At 43.3% G+C, this 20091-nt stretch overlaps 2 protein-coding genes across 3 annotated transcripts in view; one reads left to right on the top strand and one right to left on the bottom strand.

Moving 5' to 3' along the window:
- Positions 1-20091, bottom strand: part of pde4ba (phosphodiesterase 4B, cAMP-specific a) — a 753168-nt gene that overhangs the window by 605118 nt on the left and 127959 nt on the right. The window lies entirely within an intron of this gene.
- LOC121288947 (histone H2B type 2-E-like) overlaps positions 13973-20091 on the top strand; it is a 35656-nt gene continuing 29537 nt past the window's right edge. Inside the window, exon 1 of the mRNA XM_041207814.1 lies at positions 13973-14213. Coding sequence (XP_041063748.1) covers positions 13973-14213 — 241 coding nt within the window. The remainder of the gene's footprint in view (positions 14214-20091) is intronic.

Below are 20091 nucleotides of genomic sequence, written 5' to 3'. Positions count from 1 at the left end.
AGCTGGGGAAATTGGTACACTTGGACCCCACCAAACCTTCAATTGTCAGTCACCCATTTTTCTGTCTCTCTAAAGTTTGTTCACCATCTACAAGGCACAAGGCAAAAGTGTGATGGAATACTCTCCACTTGCCTGGGTAAGTGTGGCTCCAACAACACTCAAAAGGTTTGACACATCCAGGACAAAGCAGACTGCTTGATCGGCACCCCATGCATTACCCCAAGCATTCACTTCCTCCACCACTGATGTATAGTGGCGGCAGTGTGTATCATATACAAGATCATTAAATCATCAAGCTTCCTTAGACAGCACTTTCCAAACCCACAACCTTTAACACCTGGAAGGAAGGGCAGCAGACACATGGGAACACCACCACCTTCAAATTGCTCTCCAAGTTAAACACTATCTCCATAGAAGAATAAATAAAAAGCTTTGTCTCTGAAGCTTTCATCATTTGCATCAGCAACTAAACATATATCTGGTTGTTTACCCACAGAAGTATCAGGTATCACCTCAGGTTCTTTACAAAGGATGAAATCCAATACAATTACTCTTCAGTAACTTGGTGAATAAAGAAGCAATGACTAACGGTATAACAAAAAACTCAGTCTTGTTTCTTTCTGAACTTTACTATCCCTATGCTATCACTTTTTGAACAGGTAAGTTAAAGACCCCACCTGCCAACCTTCTAATTTTGACTGGGTTTTCTGCCTTGCTCAACCTGGAGACTTATAACATGCACCAAAGATCAATTGCAGCAAAACCATTTCAACCCCTCCCTTTTGTTTTATTCTTTCACAGGATGTGGGCATTGCTGGCTAGGCCAGGATTTTTTGCCCATCCCTAATTTCCCTGAGAAGGTGGTGGTGAGCTACTTTCTTGAACCATTGCAGCCCATGTCGTGTTAGGAAGGGAGTTCCAAGATTTTGATCTAATGAGAGTGAGGGAACTGCAATATAGTTCCAAATCAGTATGTGTGGCTTGGAAGGGAACTTTCAGGCAATGGTGTTCCCATGCATCTTATGGGGAAGGCAATGATAGAACGGAATTGTTGCTGGACTAGTAATCCAGAGACCCAGGGGACCTGAATTTGAACCCCGCCATGGCAAATGGTGGAATTTGAATCCAATAAAATAATTAAAAGTCTAATGATAACCATGAAACCATTGATGGTTGTTGTAAAACTCCATCTGGTTCACTAATGCCCTGAATGAATAAAAAAAAAAAATCTACTGCCCTTGTTCTTCTAGATGGTAGATGTCACAGGTTAGAAACTTGCTGTTGAAAGAGCCTTGGTGAGGGTGCAGGGTGTGAATGTTTAAGGTGGTGGCTGGGTTGCCAATTAAGGTGAGCTGTTTTGTCCTGGATGATGCCGAGCTTCTTGAATGTTGTATGTGTATTCCATCACATTCCTGACTTGTGCCTTGTAGATAGTGGACAGGGTTTGGGGTGTCAGGAGGTGGATTACTCACCTCAGAATTCCCAGCCTCTGTCTGCTCTTGCAGCCACAGTATCTATATTTGTGCCAGTTCAGTTTCTGGTCAATGATAACTCCAGAACACTGATAGATTCTCTGTTGTTGGAGATGGTCATTGCCTGGCACTTGTGTGACATGAATGTTACTTGCCATTTATCAGCCCAAGCCTGAATGTTGTCCAGGTCTTACTGCACATGGACAAGGACTGGGAAAGTTCCCCGGCAGCGGAAATGCTTTGGGGAGCCATCCTGTCACAGCTCCCCACTTTATTGCCTGCACCCCCTGCTCAGCTAATCTCCAAGCACGCCACCAAGGAGCTGTGAAAATTCAACCCCATGATGTTCAGTCCCATGAGGTTTCCCTGTGTCAAATGGTAACTAAAGTCTTAATCTCACTTCCAATTTAATCAGGCATGAGCCAAATAAACCCCAGAAAGGAGACACCTGGAAAATATGAGAAATCACTTCCACAAAAAGCTACTAATACCATATTCTCAGCTGGTAACCAGACTTAATGGTTGGAGGTAAAGCTACAGCACAGCAGCCTTGATATTCTGATCTGCACTCACTTCATGCACAGTTAGTAAGAGTGAGGAAGGTAATTTATATAAGCAGAGAAAAAGTATTGGAGAAACATAAAGGGACTAAAAGCCAACAAGTCCACTGGACCTTAAGGCCCACATTCTAGGGTTCTAAAAGAGATAGCTGCAGAGATGGAGAATGCCTGGTTATGATTTTCCAAAATTTCCTAGATTCTAGGCTGTCCTAGAGGATTGGAAGTTAGTAAATGTAACATCACTATTCAAGAAAGAAGGGAGAGAGATAACGGGGAACTACAAATAAGTTAGCCCAACATTAGCAGTCAGGAAAACTTTGGAATCTATTATTAAGGGATTCTTAACAATGCACTTGGAAAATCATAGCATGATCAGAGAAAGTTGTCATAGTTTTACGAAAGGGAAATCTTATGGGTGGATGAAGAGTACTGTGGGGGAGCTATCCCCATTGGGGGTTGAAAAAAAGTCCAATGGGGGTGGCAATCAGGGGGTGGGGGAGTTCTGTGAGGGGGTAACCCCATGGGGTTGGGGGGGGTTCTTGTGGGGGTAGTCGGGGGTTGGGTAGAGTCCCATGTAGTGGGGTGGCAGAGAGCCATTGTGGATGGTAGTCGAGGTGGTGGGGGGGAATTAGGGAAGTCCTGTGGGTGTCGATGTGCGTCTGTTCAATCGCTACTGACAATATAGAAGTGGTTTTATTTTTTCTAATTTTTTCTGGGTAGCTATTGACATAGCAGAGTTAGAATGATCCAAAGTTTGTAATTAAAATTGCATTTGCGGGTGATTTCCAGTGCAGAGAAATTGCCCATGGGAAGTTTGCCCTTCTGGGAAATAGCCGTGCAAACCTTCCAGGAGTTCTGCAGCACATCTTTGGGGCACCCTGCAGTTACACTGCCCTGGAGCTCAGAAGTTACAGCCCAGTAAAAAGAAAAGCTAGATCAATTCAGGGAAAATCTCTGGAAAATCACCTTCCTACTCCAAAGGCAATCAAACAAGATGCAAAGGACCACAAGTTGGGAGAAATCCTCGAGGCCCACCTACCTTCCATATTAGGTTATGTTGATTTCACTCAGCAACTTGCCCAGCTCCCTTTTATTTGCAGCAAATCCACACACACTGAATGTGTCAGCAACTGTTTCAGAGCTGAAAACTGCTCGCAAAAAGTACTCCCTCACATCTAATCTAGTTCTATGCTTATGTAAATCATACTCAAATCTTTGAACCTTCCTAACCTATCTAGATTGAATATTCTTTGCATATTACCGAATTTATTTTGAAGTATGTATGGTACTGTGTGCTGTTAACTAAACAGCAAGCAGCCATTAGTGAGAGTAAGCACTAATAGTAATTACAGTCCAAGGTCACAACTGTATTTCTATTGTTATTCTTTAACAGAACGTTCTAGAGAGTCTGGAAATAAAAACTCGTTATTACCATGGAGGTTTTGTGGCACAGGAGTAGCATTCCTGCCTCTGAGCCAGGAGCTTTGGGTTCAAGTTCCACTCCAGAACTTGATGGCTAAGGAAGGTGTGTTCATATTGTGGCTCAACGGATTGAGTATTAATCTGTAAAGCCTTCCAATACACCTATGGCAGAAGGTGAGAGTGGGTCAGCTAGAACCTGCAGAAGGCAATGGCAAGCATAACCACGGGCCAATATATGGAGCAGAATTTTTAGTTTGGCGGGCGGGTGCGCACCCGACCCGCTCAAGTGTTAAATAAAGCATGTTGATGTTGGCCGAGGAGCCCGATGTCAATATGTGCTCTCACAATAGTTCGCTCGGCAGATGTGCAATGGAGATGGATGTGCGCCCACCATTAACTTAGTGGCCAGTTAAGACCCTTGAGACACCAATTGTCTCAGACTTTACGTAGCCCATGCGATTTTTAGGCCTTCGCTTGGGCAAAATGAGCAGGCGGGCAGACCACAATTTGAAAAACCTAATCCACAAGTGGGATAAGAGGGCTTGTCAAAGCGATTAGTGAGGAGTTCAAGATATCACTTGCTGCAGGTTGCAACTGTGAACAGGACAGCTTCATCTCGCTTCAGATCTGCATTCAGATATTTTAGAGGCTTCAGTTCAGGATTCAACTGTTGTTTTCCAGGCCCCCCCAGAAGATTCAGACCATGTGGGGCCTTCCAGGTATCAGACAGCCTTCCCTTACCCCGGTAATAGGAATTGTAGTCTCCGGTGGAGGCGCCTCCTCCGAGGAGGAAGAGGGGACCAGAAGGGAGAGGAGGCCTTCCAGGGGAGTGATTGGGACCTGTGGGAGGAAAGGCGCAGGCACAAGGGGCGCAGGGCCAACAGGTAGTTCAAGGCGGAAGGGGCCGCAGAAGATGCCAATATCCTGCTGCCAGGGTTTACAGGTGGCAATGCAGTTACCTCAAAATGTCTGAAGTGCAACGCTGAAAGAGGCTCCACCTCTCAAGCGAGACAGTGACCTCCATCTGTCAGAGGATTGGCCCCAAGATCAGTGCCGACTGCGTGGATGGACACCCCATGCCAGTGGCGCTCAAGGTCACAGTGGCCTTCAACTTCTTTGCCTCCAGCTCTTTCCAGGGGTCAGTGGGGGATTTTTGTGGAATGTCCCAATCAACTTTCCATGGTTGCATCAAACTGGTGACAGGTGCTCTGTTCCGGCACGCACTGACTGTCATTCATTACCATATGGGCGAGGCCAGCCAAAGAGAGCAAGCCCGAAGCTTTGCAGTGATTTCTGGGTTCCATGCGGCCATCAAGGCACCAGCAGGTGAGCCAGAAGCCTTTGTCAACAAGAAGGACTTCCACTCAATGAACGCACAGATAGTATGTGATCACAAGATGCAGATTCTGCAAATGTGCGCAAGATACCCTGGCAACTCCCATGAGACTTACAACCCGAGGCACTCCCAAGTGCCGAGGCTCTTCAGTGCTCCAGCCCGACTGGATAGATGGCTGCTGGGTGACAAGGGCTATCCCTTCAAAAGGTGGCTCATGACGCCTCTCTGCCACCCAAGAACAAGAGGCCAAGCAGCAGGACAACAGGAGCCATGCTTCCACAAGGACCATGGTAGAGAGAACCATAGGTCTTTTAAAGATGCAGTTCCAGTGCCTGGGCCATTCAGGAGGCGCACTCCAATACCCTCCAGATCATGTGTCACTGGTGGTGGTTGCATGCTGTGCTCTCCACAATCTGGCACTGGCAAAGAGGGACGCAGCGGAGGAAGAAGATCTAGATGCAGCTGCACAGAAAACAGATGATGGGTCCAGTTGTGAGTCCGAGGGTGAACACGGTGAGGAGAACGTTAAGGGCATTGACACAGACCTGGGTAATCTACAGGAAGGAAGGGACACCCGGGACGCTTTGATTCTATGCTCCTTCAGCTAGCCTACCAAATAAGAGCAACCACCACCACATGCCAGGGTTGCAGGCTCCATACTTGTTCCCTGCAGGACCATTTCCTTGGTTAACAACGTAAACTATGGACCTTTGCAATGAAGTTTCAGGAGACACATGCTCATCACAACATCATGGCTACCCTGCACTGAGAGAACAAATGAATCATACAGAGGCCAATTGCACAAAAATAACATTTAATTTACTTGTGAATGTGAATCACTGCAGAAATTAACATGAACCAGTGTTTTCCAGTGTACCATTACAAAAAAGAAAAGAGAAACGGGTGAACCAAATATCACCCACGATAAAAGCAAAATACTGCAGATGCTGGAAATCTGAAACAAAAACAAAAATAGCTGGAAAAACTCAGCAGGTCTGACAGCATCTGTGGAGAGGAAGACAGAGTTAACGTTTCGAGTCCGTATGACTCTTCAACGACAAAGAAAAATAGAAATTAGGTGAAATATAAGCTGTTTAAGGAGGGTGGGACAGGTGGAGCTGGATAGAGGGCCAGTGATAGGTGGAGGCATAAGAGAGATTGCCAAAGATGTCATAGACAAAAGGTCAAAGGGCTGTTGACAGTGATGATATTAGCTAAAGGATGTGCTAATGGTGACATTAAGGGTAGAAAGCAGGATGAGCAAGTGACAGATGGCCCTAGTGGGGGTGGGATGGGGGGAAGGGATCGAAATAGGCTAAAATGTGGAGATAAAACAATAGATGGAAATAAATGTAAAAATAATAGAAATAGATGGGAAAAGAAAAATATATTTTAAAAATATAGTAATTATTAGAAAAAAGGGGTTCGGAAATGGGGTGGGGATAGAGGAGTGAGTTCATGATCTGAAGCTGTCACACATGATAAGCCCGTGTTGTGCTTAAGGTGCTTTAAGTTTTCGCTTGTGGATGGTAGCCCCCCCCCCACCACACCCCCCCACCCCCCTGCTGGCGTTGGAGACAGCCTGCTCATCCTGCTGTTTTGTTGGTCTTGATGACCTTGGCGAGCAGCCTCTGGCCCGTGGGGCCTGTGATGGCCCCGCCTGGGAGGGAGTGGCCAGTGCCACGGCTGGCATCTTCTCAATCGCTGCAGCCTCACCAGACGCCACGGTCACTGGCAGAGGGGTGGAGGAGCTACTGCCATCATCCGGAGGGCCCTAAGAGAAGCCTGCCAAGGCGACAGGCAGCTCGTGCGCTGACATTAGGTCGTTTTGGGCTTCCCTGCTCACCATTGATGGACGGGCACCTAGTGGGATACTAGGTGCACAATCAATCTCCAACACTGACACCGACCAGCTGAAGTCATTGTCAGAGTGAGAGTTTGCAGGTCCGAGTACATCCTCAGGAACCCCTGATTGAGTCCCTGTAGGAGCCTCTACATGAGAGTTGCCACTCTCTTCATGGAGGAGGCATTGTGCTCGGCCATGAGGGTCAACGCAGTGCTTATGCTCCACAGGGACTCCTCCACAATGGACACTATGGCACACAGTCCCTCATGTATCTCCGCCAGATCCTCCCACACACCTTGCTGGATGTCTAGCATCTGCTGCCTCAGGAACAACTCCAGAGGCCCATCATCAGCCATCGACTGAGCATTGTCCTGGTCTCCAGCTGTCCTCCAACTGCCATGCCCTGGGCACTCTCTGCCTCAAGTGAGTGTGAAGTGCCCTCACCAATGTGCACCAATAGGCTACATGGTGATGTTATGCCCAGTGAGGTGCTGGTATCTGCACTGGTGCCTGCTTGACAGAGGGTATGACGCAGGTGCGTGCTGAGCATGGTGGTCCTCAGGGGTTAGGGGTGGGCCTTCAGGCTCCACATAACGAACAGCTGCTGGTGAGCCTAAAAGGAAGAAGGAGGACATAACATTAGTTTAAGTCATGAAACTGTCACTATGCGTGCCAGGCACCCTGGTGAGACAAGAATTTGCATCATGGTGCCCTCGTCTTTTGAGTATCATGGGGATTCCAGGTTCACATTAATATGGAGATTACACTGGAATGGTAGCAATAACTGACATTCTCACCTCAGTGCACTGCACTCTTACCTTCCTCTGGCACCCCAACCTCATTGCGGCCGCTTGACCGAGGTGCATGGCGCCTCTCCAGCTCCAGGACCTCCTGCTCGTATTACGAGAGGATGAGGAGGTGTGGGAGCCCCCTGCCTGTCCGTGACCTCTCAGCATTATTATGGGATGTTTTCTCCTGAAAGGGCAGATGAGCGTTGATTAATCCACTCTCTACCTGCAGCGTCATTGCAGCCTGGCCAATCCTACTTGAGGAACACCTCACAGGGCTTAGCTAATTCATGGCCCTGGAGCCACAAGACACTCAGTCCAAGTAGCCAGTGCTCACCCTCTTGGCCAGCTCCTGCCTCATTGACATTTGGCACTCAGACTCTAACACATGGCCCATGGGGAGATGGGCAGCTCTTAACTGTTCTGCAAAGTGAGCTATGTCAACAAGGTACTCAGCCTTCCCCATCACAGAAGATCATTGAAACGCTTCCAGAACTGGAACCATGTGCGCCTCACCCTGTTGTGGCTACTAACCCTGGATGCCACCACCTCCCAGGCCTTTTTGGTGAGGTGGTGGGAGGGGAGGGCCTCCTCCTCCTGTCCCTGGGGAGGAGGGTTTCTCTCCTCGCTGCCACCTCCTCCAGGAGAGCCGCAAGGCACTCACCCGAAAAACACAGGGCTAACTGCCCTGCCAGCCTGTCCTCCTGCCTACCGTGTCCACCCGCTACGGTTTCCATTCTCAACACTTCCATGTCCTTCAAAGGCAGCCTTCCAGGGGCTGCCAAGGCTGCATTTGAATTGGCCATCGGGTCGCCATTGGACCAAGTGGACATCATGCCCCCAACCCCACCAACCCCTTGTGCACATTCCAGGCCACGTATCGTGCTGAGTGGGCCTTAATTGGCCCGCCTGTGTAAAATCACAGAGCGCTGACGATCGTGGGTGGCAATCAGTTTCCTGACCACCCCCGCCGATCCCGCACGCCAAGGGTAAAATTCTGCCCATGGAAATCCATGGTCACCAGTGTACTCTTAGGGCATAGTACCTAAAGAGAGAGAGCTATTATCGGAACAATTTGAATGTTTATTCAGATATAACCATTTGAATGTTTCAATGAAAATTTTAAAAGTATATGCTTTTCTAGCTGCAGCTCCAGCTCTCCAAGGGTCTTTAAACCAGAGATTGGGGTAGTTAATCCTTCAAATCCAACATGTGAGAGCAGCACAATTGGACACAGTGTTCCTTACAAGTCCTAACCAAGGCCTTTTGGAGACAATAGCATTTCTCATATTTTCATCATTGCAACTTACTGCCACTCTACGAGGCATAGCATCATAGCACTAGCCATGGGCCTTCAAAGATTCAAGCATTATGACATTCAGATCCAACACAGTAACCTTCAACAACATGCAACTCCTGAAGCAATTTCTTAGGACTGGGTTGATTGACCTCTAACAACCACAACCATCTTCCTTTGTGCCAGGTATGACTCCAACCAGTGGAGAGTTTTCCCCCGATTCCCGCTGAATTCAATTTGCCAAGGTTCATTGACGCCACACTCTGTCAAACGCTGCTTTGATGTTCAAGGTAGTTGCTCTCACCTCTTCCCACATGCACTGTTACAACCAGTCCCCAAGGTCCCCCAGTTTGTTAACTTCCTGAACGGGCCCTCAATTTTGTCATTCTCCCGGGTGAGGAGGGATGAGCTGGCTTCCCTTCTTTATTCAACCCCCTCAGTTGGTCGCATCAAAGTTAATTAAAAAGTGATATCTTTTCCTAGTCCAAATGCATTTTTTTTTAAGAAGGAGCCAATTTAACCAGGCTTTCTTGAGTCAATGAAAGAGTCGTAGTTAATAAAAGCCTGAGGAAAATAATAAAAACACAACACACATATTAGAAATGGAAGTTAAGAGTCCAAATAAAAGATTTTAAAAATATACAAAATAGTCTTTGGCTTGTCCTTGAAGAACAGATGGCGATATGTTGCATCTGTTAAGTTAGGCGATTCTGGTAGAGCTAAAATTGTAGTTCGCAATGGGTTTAGAGGCCCTTGGTTCGGCAGGTTTGTTAAAGAAGCTGTCCTATTTCCTTTTTGATTGTGGTTTCTGCTGAGCCTTGCCTCTAGCAAAAGAGACAGAGCGAGAGAGACAGACCTTGCTTGCAACGACAGGGGTGACTAGCGGGTCATCTTTTTGCTGTCTCTCACACAGCATGTTTTTTAACCCACTTTTCCCTGCATATTCATGTAAGGGGTAAAAAAAATAATTGTCTTGTACCCAGAGTACTATTCTCTTTTATCTCTTTTTTACCTTTTACACATTCTGAGATATAAATCAACAAGGAGATGGATTTTTGGGTGACTGCTGAGATGTGGTAATCAGTCTTTGAAAAGCTCAGTCTTTTACATCTTTCCTATCTCCCTTTGAAGAAGGCCATGAGAGCTTTTCAGGTGCGACATTTCATGTTCCCTCAGGATGGGTCTGTCAGTATAATCCACATTGGAATTTTCCAGAAAGTGGTCACTTTACATTATCAGCCATCTTTTTCTCAGTGGGGATCCACGTTTCTCAGTGTTCTTGCTTATGTTTCTTTAAAAACAACACATCTTCCTTAAAAACTTCAATATGCCTGTAAGTAATTTGTGGCTGTAATCAGCTTTTCATGACAACACCATGCTACATTTAATCAACATTAAAAGGACATCAGATATGGGCCCATTACAGCAACACATCTGGATCCAGCTGCAATCTCTTATTCTCATGTAAGGTTCTTAAATCTGCAAATAATCTTTGTACCATCCAGAACACTGCAGACAGCACACCCAAACCCATTGTTCAGAATTAACTTGTTGTGACAATGTTGACTTTCATGTTTATCACAATCAAAGCAAAAATTTGATAAGGCCCTTTAGCAGGCGCAGGAATCTTGATGTGTGTTTACCTCTCTCACAGTCAAGGTGATGCAGGAAGTACACGGTCCCTGACGATATGAAAATAAGTAGGAAAGCAAGCTGTGAAGAGTATACAAAGAGTCTGCAAAGGGATATAGACAGGTTAAGTGAGTGGGCAAAAATTTGGCAGATGGGAGTATAATGTGGGAAAAGAACAGAAAAAACAGAATATTATTTAAATGGAGAGAGACTACAGAATATTGTGGTACAGTGGGATCTGGGTATCCTGATACATGCATCATAAAAAGTCAGCATGCAGGTACAGCAAATCGAAGGGAAATGGAATGTTGACCTTTATGGCAAGGGAAATAGAGTAAGGGCAGCCTTGCTACAACTGTACAGGACCTTGGTGGGACCACATCTCGTGTACGGTTTTGGTCACCTTGTGATTTAGTTGGAGGGATCGATATTGCCTAGGACACCAGGGATAACTTGCCTGCTCTTCTTTGAAATAGTGCTATGGCATCTTTTACATCCACCTGAGCATTAGATTGGACCTCGGTGTAATATTTCATCCAAAAGATGGCACCTCTGATAATACAGCTACAATAGAGTTGGTCCATTTACCCAAGTCATTAATATAGATTGTAATATAGTCGAGGCCCTAGCATTGATCCCTATGAAACTCTACCAGTTATTTTGCCATCCTGAAAATGCCCCATTTAACCCTGTTTTCTGTTAATTCTTTTTCTTTGGTTCTCTGCCTGAAGACAGGTCTGATCCACAGCACCACAATCTCCACCACAGGTAGGGTAAGGAGGCAGGAACCAAATCCACCCCAGCCAGAACAGGGATCAAACCCTGCGCTGTTGTCTTGAATCTGATCCACACCAGTTGTCCAGTCAACTGAGCAATCGGTAACCAATAACACCACCACTGCCCCCACCTCCCACACCACCCCATCCCAAGAAATTCTGTTCTTGGGATGCTTTTTGTGTCTTCTACTATGAAGGTGGGTACAAAATACACTCAAAGCCTCTGGCATTTCTTCATTTCCCATTACTATTTCCTCAGTCTCACCCTCTAAGGGACCAATACTCACTTTCACTACTCTTACTTTTTATGTACTTGCAGAAGCTTTTACTGTCTTTTTTTATATTTCTTGCTCATTTTATCTCATACTCCAATTTCCCCCTTTTTAAGGTTTCTAAACCTTTTCCAACCTTCTGGTCTACCCCTAATCGTCACACCATTGTACACCTTTCCTTTCAGTTTGATACTGTCCTTAATTTCCTTGGTTAGCCATAGATAGCACATCCTTCTGAAGGATATATTCCATTGAGGAAGAAAGGCTCCTTGTTCAAAGTCTCTTGCTTCATGATGCACTCTGGGAATGTCTATGACACTGTGAGACTGCACACCAGAAGTGTACAGCATTCATTAAGGCCCTAAAAAATGTAAATGAAGATTGACTCCCATAATGTAACCTGAATACCTTTAAATGACTGATATCAAGCAAACACTGCATCAGTAGCACAGTTAAAATGTTAAGGCTTACAAATGTAGGTCATGGCAGAATGATGGGTGAAGATATATCACCAACATCAATGCAAATTAATTTCCTCATGAACTTGTCTTCCACTTCCAAACCATGTAATACAATAGGAGCACTCAAGGAACTTCCTCCTCAATACATTCTACAAATTTCTTTTAAGTAATAATCAATGCTACAGGAAGTTGTAGTGCACAAAAGCTTTTAAAATAGTTCTCCACAGCAAAACAAGCTCATAGCAGGAAATAAAATGCAACTTGCAGGTACCAACATCTTAAGTGCCAAAACAATTCAATTAAGTTGTTAAATAGCAATAATGCGGAGGTGTTAAAATAGTCACATTGAATTGCAAATTAACAAATGCCCTTAAAGTTGAACCTAGTGCCAGCAAAAACAGTTAAATAATTGTATTAACACATTTGGAATTAATGACCATACTGTTCCTGGACAGGAGTCCTTGCAGTTTCTGCTGTAATTCATATTGATTGGAATAATTAAGTTGACTGCATTAAAGTTCAGCTCATGACCTTCAATGGTGTAAGCTGCAAGGTGTGACTAACTGACAAGCTCATTTTGTTTTGAATCATATCTACGTTCAACAGACCCTGTCTGCAAATGGTGTTTCATCCCACCAAAATAGATAATCCCACATACAAAGAATGGAATAGACACCAATGAGTGGCAAAGTTGACTTTGATGAGACTAGCCGCCCTACACATATGAAGCTCCTAATTCAAAATGTAACACCATCAACCAGACTTTGCAACCTAAAAGGTTTAGGAAGACATAAGCCAAATTTGGATGCAACCAAATTGACTATTCACCCACAAATATGAATTGCAGATAAATCTGCAAGAAGCCATTAAACTCCTTTCTAATTATTAATCTCAATGATGAAATAATCATTGGTGATATCTGGCTCCTCATAATTTATTACCTAGCTTCTTATTATCACTTTAAGAGCTCACCTCAGCAGTTTGCCATGTTTTGCTTCCCTGCAAAAAAATGAAATATCAAGTTTCCCTTTTCCAAAGCAAAATTGAATCATGATTTTTTTTTTAGCCTTTCTGTTTACTTTCCTCTAATAATTTAAGGTTAATGCATATGACCCAAGTCTCATTGCAAAACTTGTAAGAATTATTTAATTGCTCTTCAAATTATCATCTCTATGCCAAGACTATTCTCTAGGTCTTCCTCCATTTGCCTCTTCATTCATTTAATTATATTTGTCAAACTTTGCACTTTCTAGCACTTCCCAGCTGGAGTCACTGTGAAATAATCAAATATGAACATCGAATCATAAACCTATTAACGATTCCAGGATTCTGAGCACGTGCTAACAAATGCATGAAGTACTATTAACTATGTAAGATTCCCCTCGTTCGACCATGGTTGTGTCCTTCCTGGCATCATTCTAATTCCTTGCTCAGTGTCCGTTTGTTTTCCATTGCCACTTTGTAACAAGCAATCTGGAAATGTACATTGTTGTTGCTACCAGCTTGCAACTCCTACCAAGCTTTTCATTTTGAGACAGAACAACATTATAAAAGTAAATCTAATGTGCAAGCAAGTAAATTGGATGCAAAAGCAACTCTTGAAATAAGATGATCCATTCAAATTTACACTGTATACACAGTACCTTTTTGCTCCTGTGTATTAAAAAATGAAATTGCTGAATCTATTCCCTGCTCATAAGAAAAGCTAGATTCAGACCTAAGAACTGATGATACTTATTTCCAAGTCAGAATTTGCATATTACTCACAAAAGTTTCCATTCCCTGTGTTGTTATGGCAACAAGATAGCTGTAGATAAAACTCAGCTAATAATTTGGAAGTTTTTTCATGCGGTCATGCACTGCAGTGGATGTTATCTCATCTTTGTGAAAAACAAATAAGACTTTATTTTCAGTACCAAATGCACCTATCGCTTATGGAATGAAAAATATCACAAAGAACCCATGTCAATAGGCAAAAATATGCACCTGTACTAATCTGCAGGCAGACAAAAAAGCCAATGTACAGTATTTTATTTAGTGACGTTAATGGTATGTTAATTATATTGTTAAGATACACAGGTGAAGGGCATTGGTTAATTAAGTACTTAGAATGCCTTGTCTGAAACTGAAGATGGTTGATGAGAAGAAACCAGCTCCCAAAAAGGGGGCCAAGAAAGCCTTAAAGAAACCAGCAGCAAAGGCCGGAAAGAAGCAGCGAAGGTTGAGGAAGAAGAGTTACTCCATCTACATCTACAAAATGATGAATCAGGTTCACCCCGACACCGGCATCTCCTCCAAGGCCATGAGCATTGCGAACTCGTTTGTGAACGATATTTTCAAGTGCATTGCAGGTGAGGCTTCCCGCCTGGCCCATAACAACAAGCGCAGCACTATCAGCTCCTGGGAGGTCTAGACCGCCATGCGCCTGCTGCTGCTGCCCAGGGAATTGGCCAAGCATGTCATGTCGGAAGGGACAAAGGCACTGACCAAGTACACCAGCTCCAAGTGAAACTCCACAATGGACTGAAAAACACATATAAAGAGAAACTACTGGGACAGAGGGTAGTAGGTAGGAAGCATACATATGTAATGCAGCATTCTGTAAATAAACCTATGATCAAGTAAAGTATTAGTGTCTAGTTTCATACTTCACCAACTGGCTTGGGGTCAAATTAACAGGTGAGAAGGAGTAGGGGAAATAAAAGGTTGTCATAGCTTTTCAACAGACAGCAGAAGGAAACAGACTGGTTATTGATTTGTCCATATTCCATTGCCATGTGTGGAACCCTTTAGTTTTAATGCTCATGAAAAAGAATTGCCCCTTTCTGAAGCTATTCACAACTTATCCAATCAAGGAATCTACCACAAGCTCTGTTCCAATTTATACCATGAGGGTACATTTTATATGAATGCTTCCAATTTCCACATTATTAAGTGAAACACCAGATTACTTACTTAGCCTTTCATCTCTACTATTCATTGATGGCTTCATGTGGCACGTTATAATGGTCTTCACTGAAAGATTATTTTGCCCTGAGGCAGCTTGAATTAGTTGCATTCAGGAAAAACAATCCTAGAAGCCAGCTAACAGGCCATTCTTAAAGTGAGCATTGCAGTCTGCCACAAACTAGCTAATTTTTAAAGTATCTTTTTCTAAACAAGGAGCCAACAGGAGCAGGGGTGCTCCCAAGCATGGCCACTCCCCACTCCTGATATCACCACGCTCCAATACCCAGCCTTCCAATCCCAGCCACTATTAATACACCCTTTTCTGACCACATCACACTACATTTTCAATCTCTCCCCTTCTTCGCTTACTCAAAGGTCACTGCTGGCAGTGCAATGGCCTGATCTTAAATCTCAGCTTGTCAGCTTTCTGTAGCTCACTGGCTTGATAGAAATGAGATCCAAGGCCCAATATATGGTGTGCCTCGGGTCTCATTATTCAGGTGCAGAAATTAACCCCTGTGCAACCAAAAATGGTGTATCCAGATTTGAAGGCCCTAAGGTTGACAATAAAGCTTCAACCAAAATAAAAACAACTACATTCGCAATAACAAATAAATGTATTAATTGAATTGCTTTCTGCACTACCACAATTTTCATTAAAGTGTTTCCTTAAAGGTGTCGGTCACTCACAAATACTTGGGCTCGGATTTGATATTTTTACCAGGGGCTGCAGTTCTGAGCCGAATTAGGATTGTACAGTCTAAACATATACAGGATATATTATTTCTCCAGGAGTAGACTAGTACCAGTTAACTATACTGAACATTTTTTTCTAGAAATTTCTATTCAAAAGATGTCTAAAAAAATTACCTGAGGAGAAGCCGGGGGAAACTAGTAATAACTATTATAATTTAAAATGCATCAATGTTTTTTAAAAAGTGAGCCTCCATATAAATGTCTGCGAAAGATTACACATCTGTTGTAGTTCTTGTTTTGTGCTCTATAAACTTTAGAAAGCGAAACAGATGGAGACTGTGGTCCAAGAAAGAAGGAATATAAAGGGCAGACAAAGTCATTTAGAAGTGCAGCACTTGAATATTGCTGAAAAGAGAGATATCTTGTCCAAGCTTTTCATCTTGCATTCTTCAGGACAAACACAAGAATGCTAAATTTCAACAATCACAACAATTTATACTGCAGGCAAAAAGACCTTGTTGACAAGTTGGCTCTCATTGACCAAGAGAAAGCAATGGGCATAGACTCCCCAAGCTTCCAGGTAATTCAAAAAAGGCACAAGGTTTGAACGTATTCCTTTTGTACGCAGACAACAGATGTAGTCAGAGGGGGTTATGCCACTAGTGGAACACAGGAAATGTAGATGAGGAGATGACTGGGTAAAGTTGGAGTAAGGAGGGTGTTTCAGAAGTCAGAGTTAGACAGAAATGGGGTTATTGGGAACTGGAGTATTGGGCATGGAGAATCAGTTTTGTTGGAAAGAGAGGGCAAGAGAGAATATATGAATAATGATCAGCATTTTCTGTTTTTGTTTCAGAGATATGAATTTGCCTTGGGCTCTCTCAGGTCATCAGACTTAACTCCCCATTGTCACAGTCCTGGCTATTAGCATCCTATGGTGGTGAAAATCATGAAGTCACACAAGAGACTTCTACAAAATTCATTGTTAGGGACAGTGCCCATATGGATTACAGACTGTATTAGCTTCAATCTTCAATCAGAAGAGTTAGCCCTGCCTCTGAGCTCATTTACATGCTGTTGATTGGTCCTTAAAGGAGATTGGTGTTTTTCTTTCACTGAGAGGATAATTGAGGTGCAGTTTTTTTATAGTGGTAAATTTGAGGCAGTAACAACAAACAGAAGGCTAATGTTTATTCCAACTCATAATATAACCTTTAAGTACCATTTATTTTGGACGTTATGAGCTGCATGCTTAATTGAATTTGAATTTCAAATGAAGTAATGCTTTACGAACACAGCCAGTGTCGTATGGAACTATACAGTTTAGCTCAGATTGGTATAGGGTTAGCTATCAGGCAGAGTATTGCTGAAAAAAGAGACTTCTTTGTCGATGCTTTTCGTCTTGCACTTATGAGGACAATTTGCAAGAAAAAACTAATGTCAGGGGAAACAACATATTTATACTGTATGAGAAAGAGTGCTGATTGGTTGGCAAGTCAATTCTGATTGGTAGAAGCATTGCCATGGAGAATGCACTAGTTGATGGTGACTGGCAGTTAACTGCCAAGCATCATTTGAAATTTAAACCAGGCAGCTCGACTCTGATTGGTCAAGACATTGCCCTGGGGAATGAATCAGTGAATGGCTGTCACTTATTTTGTTTAGCTGAAACAGGCGCAATGTGTGTACATATTCTTTTTGTCTGCAAAGAACAGAGCCCCGTGTATTCATATATGTAGCTTCCAATACACACAAATGTGCCACACTGCGAGCCCAGCTAACAATCTTAAATTGGTTTTCAGCATATTCTTAGGGCACTGAAGATTATTTAGTAAATGTCCAATCGTGGAACATCTAGTGCTGAACACTGTACTTTGAGTGTTGCAAGCACAGGCTGGTTGGGTACATTCCAAACCTTGCTTGTTGTGAACAGCAGATGGACATGTTGTTTGATACGATCTGCCAATCTTCAGGATGTATGGCCTACATACCTAGCATCATATGGGCACCAAAATTTATATCCAACATTATGTATTTGTGCGGTAGACAGAATATCATTTAGGCCTGATGGTAGCATCCTGTTGGTGATGAATACCAATTGTGTTGCTACTTCATAGCTGCAGTGGGAAACAGCTTGCTTCATCTGTTGCTCAAATTTTTGAGATATCTTGCCTTTCCAGGGTAATCTGAGGTAGACTGAGTACTTTTGAGGGCCGAAAATGATAGTTTGCATTATATACAGCATGAAATGATCCGATCAGGATAGCCATTGTCCCGTAGGATGTCCTTGGTGCACCCTAATTCAGCATCAAGCTTGCATGGTGAGAAAATGGCTCAGGCAATATTTACAAGGGCGCAAATAAGACCAATCTTACAGCGTGTGAACTATAAGAATCCCAATGCATATATTGATGAATGAAGGTGGCTTGCAGTAGACCATGTTAGAGAACCCCGGCAGATTTCTCAACTAGTGCGTCAAGGAAAGGGAGTTCATTTGACTGCTCCATTTCAAATGTGAATTTGAGTGCAGGATGGAGTGCATTAAGACATGCAAGAAAATTATTACATGTAGCTGCAGATTTAAATATAGCAAACGTACCATCCACATATCAGAAATATGCAAGTGGTAGGAGGTTAGGTGTGATTCCAGCAAAAGCACGTTTCTCATTGAATCCAACAAAGGTGTTTGCGGGAGCTGGGCCTAGAGAATATCCCAAGGCATCTTCATCTACTTGGGCATACATGGTGTCGTTAAAGCTGAACTTAACTGCTTGAACGGCAGAATTCATACGTTCAATGAAGACTAATTCACGCAATGGTGGCGGATGTCAATCACCATGACATAGTGCTGCAGTGCAAATATCTATGGCTTCCTTCAGTGAAACATTGGTGAATAGGCTGGTAACTGGACACAGCATTGCTATTGATATGCAAGTCCTGTATGGTCACGAGGATGAGCCTGTCATGCATATCACATGGCAGCTCATCACTCTCACACAAACCCAGCAAGCATTTTTTTAGCTTACAAGGCTGTCTGGTCATGTTCAGCGGCAAGTCCAATGGACGTAATGGACCCATCATGAACAATGGGTCCAAATTTATATCCTTTGCATTTTGTTGATATAGTCATGCTTCGTAAGGATGACTATTCCGTCCCTTTGTCAGGTTTACTGATGTGTATGTCTGGGTCGGTCTTAAGGCCTCATAACACTGTAAGACATTTGGCGTCGCATGTGAAAATCAGACAGGTCATTCGGAATCCCACAATATTTATTGGCTAGCTCAGCTAGGTGCGCTTTCAAGGATTCAGCATCTTCAGTGGATGCTGGTTTGTGGTGGGATAGTTGGGAGTAGAGGAGTTAGAACTCAGCAAATGCCTCTTCCCATTTGATTTATGATGAAGGCACATCAAAGTTGAAACCATGAACAAAAACAAACTCATTTTCTGAGAATACATGGTCAGAGAGATTTGTTACATGTTTAGTGGTGTTGTTAACTGCATTTCCAAACCACTTAAGTGAGTTTATGGCGCAGACATGTTTCAAATGGGTACTGTTTATCGTGCGTCATCTATTGAAGCAGCATAGTGGATAAATGGATCAAATCGAAAAATGAAGGAAATTTGCGCATCTCAGACTAACTGCATGGCATAAATTAGTAACCCTGATACCAATCTGTTCAATCTCATCTTGCATAAACGCTTACCCAATTGTAGGACTGTGTGTCACTTTACGGCAGTGTGATGCTAGGTATGTATGCCGTATGTCCCAAAAACTGGTAGATCGTATCAAACAGCTATCATTGTTTGCAATGAGCAAGGTATGAACCATACACAACCAACCCGTGCGTGCAAAACTTACAAGTGTCCAACATTTGATGTGATTCCGTATTGAACAGCATTTGCTAAATAATCCTCAATGTGCTAAGAATAATGCTGACAACCAATTTAAGATTGTCAGTTGGGTTCACAAATATGGCACATTTGCGTGTACTGGAAGCTACATATATTAATACACAGGATCCTGTTCATTGGCAGAAAGAACTGTGCGCCTGTTTCAGCTAAACAAAATAAGAGACAGCCATTTGCTGGTTCATTCCCCAGGGTAATGTCTTGACCAATCAGAGTCAAACAGCCTGGTTTAAACTTCAAATGATGCTTGGCAGTTAACTGTCAGTCACCATCAACTAGTGTATTCTCCATGACAACGCCTCTAACAATCAGAGCTGACTTGCCAACCAATCATCACTCTCTTCTCATACAGTATAACATGTTGTTTCCTTTGACATTAGTATTTTCTTGTGAATTGTCCTGATGAGTGTAAGACAAAGAGCTTCGACCAAAAAAGCCTGTTTTCAGCAATATTCAGGTTCTGTACTACCAAATGACTATATGAGCCAGAATTGATGGTATTATGACACAGCTGATGGTAAAGGTTGAGTTATTCAAAACCCAGAGGGAAACTTGAAACAACTGCCATAACCCAGTTTGGCAAATTGTTTTTTTTGAGATGCAGGCTTTAAATTCAGTAGTAATAAGATAACTGGGTCTCAGGAGGTTTTTTATAAAACTAAATTAAACATTTA

The sequence above is a fragment of the Carcharodon carcharias genome, chromosome 16 (assembly GCF_017639515.1).
Source record: "Carcharodon carcharias isolate sCarCar2 chromosome 16, sCarCar2.pri, whole genome shotgun sequence".
Lineage (NCBI taxonomy): Eukaryota > Metazoa > Chordata > Chondrichthyes > Lamniformes > Lamnidae > Carcharodon > Carcharodon carcharias.
This window is presented reverse-complemented; position numbering and strand designations above follow the sequence as displayed.